The 7,128-nt window shown below is 28.3% G+C and overlaps 1 protein-coding gene across 1 annotated transcript; it reads right to left on the reverse strand.

The window, feature by feature from the left end:
• Window positions 1-4,025: 4,025 nt before the first annotated feature.
• Window positions 4,026-7,128, reverse strand: LOC113548665 (odorant receptor 43b-like). Its single transcript, XM_026949669.1, has 5 exons — window positions 6,461-7,128; window positions 5,977-6,085; window positions 5,343-5,447; window positions 4,841-4,999; window positions 4,026-4,100 (listed from the first exon to the last, which is right to left on the reverse strand). Exons 1-5 carry the CDS (start codon window positions 7,126-7,128, stop codon window positions 4,026-4,028), a joined length of 1,116 nt encoding a protein of 371 aa, XP_026805470.1.

Raw genomic sequence — 7,128 nt, forward strand, 5'->3', positions numbered from 1 at the left:
GTTGTGTAACTTTTAGAATACTGGGTGTGATTATTTTTCAGGTATTAGTTGAACACCTTTGTGGTGTTGTCGTGTGTATAAACTATTGTTTAAGTGATAAAAAATATATAGAATAATATAATATATAATTATATGATGTGGCTATTTCAAATGGCCGCCTCTTATCAAAAATGTATAATCAAATTAATATATTATATTAATATAAATCAATAATTTCCGTAATAATATGCACTAACCATCACTAGTCTATAAATTATATATTTTACAAGCGTTACAGCTGCCGTTTGTTTTTAGTATTAGAATTATATTGACTTCCGATGGGTGTAGACGATGTAGTAATCATAATGGTATTATGATTTATTTATATTTAAATTTTTTATTGACATGCTTAAATTTAAAACACGATAAACATAGAATAAACTACCCCTTTGTGAGTGTGTTTGTGTTCTAGTTCTCTTGTATACAATACATAAACCTTTAAAAAATAATAGTTCTTAGAATAAAACATAGATAGTATAGGTATATTAATATATAATAATAACGTAGTCACGTAATTATAAGACCTATAAAACTATAAAATATATTTCTGCATGTGTCTATGAACGTGCGAAATCATCAATACTGTACATCTGTTCAAATATATCATCACAATATTAAAATATGATATAAAATTATACTCGCTATGCCGTGGTCGATCACTTCTCCGGTATGCCTCCATGATACTGTGCGCACTGCTCGTTCGCAGGATTTAATATAATCCCTATATATTATGTTACGAGCAAATTAAGAAGTCGAGCATTGTGCACAATGCCGATTTTCAAGGGCGAATTTGGAATAAGTTAACATAATTGTCCGGGCATTGTATAAACTATACAGTGCCCAATTAGATTTTAGCACTGCAGGTTAAACATTGAATATATTAAAGATTAAATAAAAAATCTTACAGGGTAGGTACTTAACTAATCATAAAAAAACCTGAAATAGACTTTTCAAGTATTAGTTTTTAAATCTATTTTGTATTCACTTAGGTGTATACGACTGAAGAGCTAATATTATTATCTAAATGTGGTTTGAAATGATTAAAATGAATACTTTTTATTATTAAATTATAATAATTTTAATAAATTATCAATAAAACATAATGTTAAGCACATAGAGATAACATTTTTTTACTAAATTTATTACCATACCACATATACCACTATTGTGGCACTTAGGGGTGCAAAGTCGAACATATTTTTTATATTTACACCGGTTGGTCTTATACTTGTAATGTATTGCAACTACACGTCACACCTATCGTAATCTTGGCCACCTAATTTAGAAGTTTTCTTGCCACTTCTCTTAAATAAATTAGCATTAATGGTACCTCATTAGCCCTGTCTTTGTACATCGTGAATAGCAATAATAGTGTTCGCGTGTAATGTACTATATGCGATCACTTTATCATTAAGATTACGGATCGGTTCGTATGTATCGTATTATATCGGTTACGAGTGTCTAGTACGAATATCATATCTAAGTTTAGTTTTCTAGTGCTATTGTCACGTATAATTGCTATTCGATATAAATATGTGCAATGCGCTGCAGTGCCGTGATCAGGGGTGGGGCTTCCAGGCTTACGCCTTCCCCTCCCAAAAAAAAAATTTTAGACACGAAAATTATTTTATTTATTTATTTATCGTTTGTGGTGATAAGGCAACGATGTTCTTATCACATATACTTGATCTCAATTATCAATATGTATAATTATATCAATTATAATGTCAGAAATATAGTGAAAACTCAATTTATTGTCATAATTGAAGGCCCTCAAAAATTAAGTCCCCCCGGAAAAAATCCTGGCTACGATACTGGCGTGCTGTATTTAATTTACTTTGCCCGGGCTATCTAGTACAATGCCCGGCCAATGTATGAACAATTAGAGTATAATGATCATTATTACATTGGCCAAAATGTTCGGGCATTGTATAACAATGCCAGGATTTCCTACATTGCCCGTATCATAATATATATTATAAAAAAAGAACGGGCCTTTTTTATGCTCCAATTTTGTGACGAAACAATTTACTTAACCGTAAGTTTCTAGTGTGCTATAGTATTTTACTACATTGTGTATATTGTAGCAACTTTATGTTAATCGCTACAATTAGCACGCTACTCCCGACCACTGATAAATACATCATATACATCAGGGATGGGCAACTGAAAGTTATTAGAGGGCCAATTTTTAGAAAATTAAAATTAAGCTAGAGCAAAAAAAATGGTCATTAAAAATATGCACTTTAATTTAGCATAGACGTAGCATAGAGTATAGACGATTAACTTTCAAATTGTATGATATAATTTGAAAATGTAGCACAGGCAAGATAAAAAAGAGCCGGATGCAGCCTGCTGGCCGCCAGTTGCTCACCCTTGATATACATATAACATACGGCTAGGTAACAAAAACCTAACAAAAACTAGAGCTTGTAATCGGTTGAAACGTGTTCAATATCCAGCAATATTATAATAACCAAAATAATCAAAAGAAAACACTTTTAAAGACCTTAAATTAGTTAATTAGCATTTAAATTAGTAAATTATATAAATTCTAGTCATGGAATAATTTTCAAAATACTATTTATAGCCATTTTAAGTTTTTTTTATTAAAATATATGCTGTGTTATAAATAAAAAAAATTTGAATTTTCTACAAGGTTACTTATTTATCGCTTATACAGCATAAAAAAATATCAAAATATATTATTGTTTTTTTTTACGTTTTAATTTTAATAGACATGCCAAAGTTTGAAACACGATCAACGTAGAATAAAATATCTCTTTGGGTGCGATGTGTTGGTGTAGCGTTTTTCTATACATGTAAACCTTTGAAATAATAATAATTTTTATAACAAAACATAGACGGTGTATATACATTTAATAATATAGATACACTAAGTCACCTCATTGTAACATAAGTATATACCTTCGTGTTTCTTTGACCGTGTGAAATCATCAACACAATATCTATACAAATATATCACAATAATATTAAAATATGGTATGAAATTATACTTGCTACCTATGACGCGGACGAACATTACTCCGGAATGCTACCATTTTACTGCGCACACTGCACGCTTGAAAGATATAATATAATGTATCATTTACATAACATTATTATACGTCTATTTAATATGTTTATTATTATATTATGTAAAATGTTTGTGGCTAGTAGCTGACTTACTTTGTGTGTGTAGGGGGGCATAACCCCCCCCCCCCAAATTTTTAGGATGAATTAATCTCTTACAAAATATATATTTTGATCACCTAAATTTAGTACTTAAAGTAAAATTAATTATTTAATTTTTTTGTGTACGGTGGTTAATGATATAATTATATGTCACATCTAGACATATCCGACACGGCTTTGCGGCATAAGTCTGTCAATAACTTATATTTTTATACCGCACGGCATAATTTTCGTTGTGTCTGGATAGTTGATTTTACATTTTACTTAAAATAATTCTCGTACTTAATTACTATATTATTCTTTTCCCGTCCAGGTATAGGGACTTAATTAGTATAGATTTTCTCAAAATCAAACCGTTCAATACCCTACATTGAATATTCTATTATGTATAATAACGTAAATATTTATCAAAAATGATTAGTAAATTATTGTGTAAAGCCACACACCAGCAATAATATTTATTCGAAATTATAAATTAATAAAAATAATTGAAAAAATAAAAAAAAATAAATTATATTTAATAAATCGTTTCTTGTAGAACGAAAAAAAAACCTGTTGCACAAACAATATATTTGATTAGTACAAAATGGTGAGGGATTATAGTTTATTCAAAATCTTTGGTAATCACTAACCACATATATAAATTAACTTATAAAAAAAATATTTATAACTTTAGCATTTGCAATACATTGACGTTTTATTAAAGGATGATGGTAGTGCCACACAAAATGTTAAAATTTATAAAGGGATAAAGAATACATCTACTACTTTAGGCCTCACCTTTATATTATTTAATTTGTTTTTATAAGATGGTGATTGATTGAAGTTAGTAAGACATTTAACACCGTGTATGCAAATCTTAGGATCTGAAATAAATACAAAAGTAAGCTTATTATAATACATAATAATTTCTGTTTTTAGCAAAAAACAACAAGCAAACATTTTTCAGTATTATAATAGTTTATAAACCAACTTTGGATCAATACCTATACATTTATTTAATTAATATTAACTAGAATATTTGTAAAATGCATACTAATTTTTTAATAGTCAATAGCGTTGATCTTGATTTAGCTATTTGAAAAATGCAAGGTAATGTCATTCAATAAAACTAACAAAACATTTATAGACGTTTATCATATTGGAACTGATATCTAATAAGAATGCATTAATCAGCTTACAGACTTGAGATTCATATAATATTACACATCTAACACTATTCATTAGATCTCACATGAAATTTGTATCAGACAAGGACCAAGGTTAAAAGTCTTTTCACTTTATACAACTCGTTAGTTCGGTTAGTAAGCAATATGGATCAATAGTTCGGACCTCAGAAAGAGCTCAGAATAAATTACAAATCGAATCTCTGGATCAATTGATGCACCAATGAATACCCAGTGGGTACAATATATGTACTATAAACCTGTAAACTTTCTATAGGCTAATCCTCTATGAAAGCCATGCCTCAGGCAAAACACCATAAAATTTGTAAAATCGTTTTTTAATATTAATGTAATATGTTTGTGTATGAATGGCTTAATACTGACTAAAAAAAAAAATTTCGGCATTTATTAATTTTTAAATAAATAAAATATACACTTACTCTGATAAGTAAATTTAAGTTTACGGTGAAAATGGAACCAGCTTTAATTACTAATGGAATCGATGCTCTGTTCATCATTATTAATATAAGATGATTAAATGATTTTTTTCGAGAATAAAATAATCGATGTTCAAAAAGTCCGTTCAATATACCATCGTGCTAAAAAGTTAAAATAGATATAAATAAGTATATAAAGTAGTTGTTTTGATTCATAAATCAGTTAATTGTTTCAAAAAAGTATGGATGTATTATGCATATGTAAACGTTCATAGAAATAATCGTTTTATACAATTTGAAGTCATAATAATAAAATATTCATACTTTTAATTATTATTTTTAATAAAGACTTTTTATTTTGATAAAATATAATAACGAAATATTGAATAAAACGTTTATCAAAATTCGTTTACTTTTTCTTAAAAAAAATGTTTTCAAAAACGTGTGTAGAATGAAAAATACTATGGTATAAATAATACAATTATATACACATATAAAAACTTACTAAATTGTACAAATTACTTGCATAAACGCAATAAATTATAATTGTTAGAAAACCTTCCAAACTACTAATTAAGCATAATCCCAATATTATTCGATGAATGAAGCCCTAAAAACAATATTGATATAATTAATAGCTTATAACTGCGTATAATAAATAGTAATAATTACAAGACTTTAACAATGTTCATACAAAATTGTTGTAGAAAGATTAAAAAGTAAAAAATGAGTTGAGTGTTAATCTATTATAAATGTTTATTACTATTAGAAGTTTATGATATATTCAATGTTTTTGCATTAAATTATGTTAATAATAAAATAATAATTAGTTTAATAGCATTTAGCAATACTCAAAAACAGACTACTATTTTTATTATTATAATTGATAATATTATATAATATACTGATATACTGTGTCCGTTTACAACTGGCCAGTACTAACTAGCCTAGCTTTTTTTTTTATCATAGTATTAAATACATTTTTTTGTTACAAAAACTGAGTAGAAACATATTTACACTATATATAAGATCATTGAAAACGTTTAATTATTAAATATATTGTTATATATAAGATAACTATTAAAAAGAAAATAAAAACTATAGGATTAATCAAATAAATTAAATTACGAAGTACACACCTGTATGACTTGAACTATTAAACAACTAGTTAAACCAATAAATAAACCACAAGATACCATAAAAAGAAATATTGGTTTCTCAAATACTGTCTTCATTGTTTTGAAAAACCTATAAATCACATTTATAAACTGTATAACAATGCAATAATTGTAGTTGTTAAGAGGTTTTTTTTTTTAAAAATTAATCTTGTACTATTTTATGTTTTAGTGTAAGTATCATGTGTGCAATGTTATTTAGATGCTATACTATAAAACGTAAATTAATAATAATGTACAGATTAATTCATAACTCATTGGTAAATTATGAATACTAATCTAAGCTGATACGTTGAGTTGTTTGGAGGTCAAAATGGGATGCATGAATATAAGTATAAACCAATTTTGAATTTATTTTTTGTATAGAATTTTAAATTAAATGTCATCAAGGCATAAAGTATAATTTGTTTGATGGAATAAACTCTACAGTGCATTGAACACAACTCACTTCAACATCTCTTGATGGTGTTTGATGGCGATCTTTAATTTATGTTCATCCATATTTGTCATTGATTCTTTGACCTGTGCGTCGAGAATCTGAAAATGAGTCTGCAAAATGCCCATAGAATACATGTACGTCACATTTAAGAAACTGACTTCAATGTATGCAAAGTATACGGGCAAAGCGTATAAAATATATTTGCATACGTAAATAGACACATTTGTCGTTTTTATCGGCAACACGTCCACTAAGGGGAACGTGAACTGATCGCCAATCTGTACCGCATCCGACGAAATCGTGTATAACACGGAAATTACCGCGAACAAGTTCGGCATTATTAAGTGGTGTTTGATCACTATTGTGATTTTCTGTTTAAAGTTTTCTGGTATTCTCGCTCCACGCGAACGTTGATACATATCTCGGAATTGTGACTGACTGTAGTACCTAATGATTATGAAAGAAAAAATGATGAATTCAATTGTAAAGCATAGGACACCGTAGGCTCGAACGGATAGGTCTTCTGCCGAGTCGGCAATCAATAGGCTAGTTGAAACCATGAGGAACAGTGTGACGGCTAACTCACAATAGGTGAAATACACCATGCACATCGTGTCATAACCGTGCTCGTCGCTGCATCCAGCTTTTTTAAAATAGGTATCGATTATGTGCGCCAT

The sequence above is a fragment of the Rhopalosiphum maidis genome, chromosome 4, assembly GCF_003676215.2.
Source record: "Rhopalosiphum maidis isolate BTI-1 chromosome 4, ASM367621v3, whole genome shotgun sequence".
NCBI classification, from domain to species: domain Eukaryota; kingdom Metazoa; phylum Arthropoda; class Insecta; order Hemiptera; family Aphididae; genus Rhopalosiphum; species Rhopalosiphum maidis.

Coding starts and splice junctions, on each gene's coding strand:
- LOC113548665 (XM_026949669.1), bottom strand. CDS start 7,128: ATGGCGCACATAATCGATACCTATTTTAAAAAAGCTGGATGCAGCGAC. Junction 5,000..5,342: donor CAAGTAATTTGTACAATTTA/GTAAGTTTTTAT, acceptor TTAACTTTTTAG/CACGATGGTATATTGAACGG. Junction 4,101..4,840: donor ACTTAAATTTACTTATCAGA/GTAAGTGTATAT, acceptor TATTTATTTCAG/ATCCTAAGATTTGCATACAC.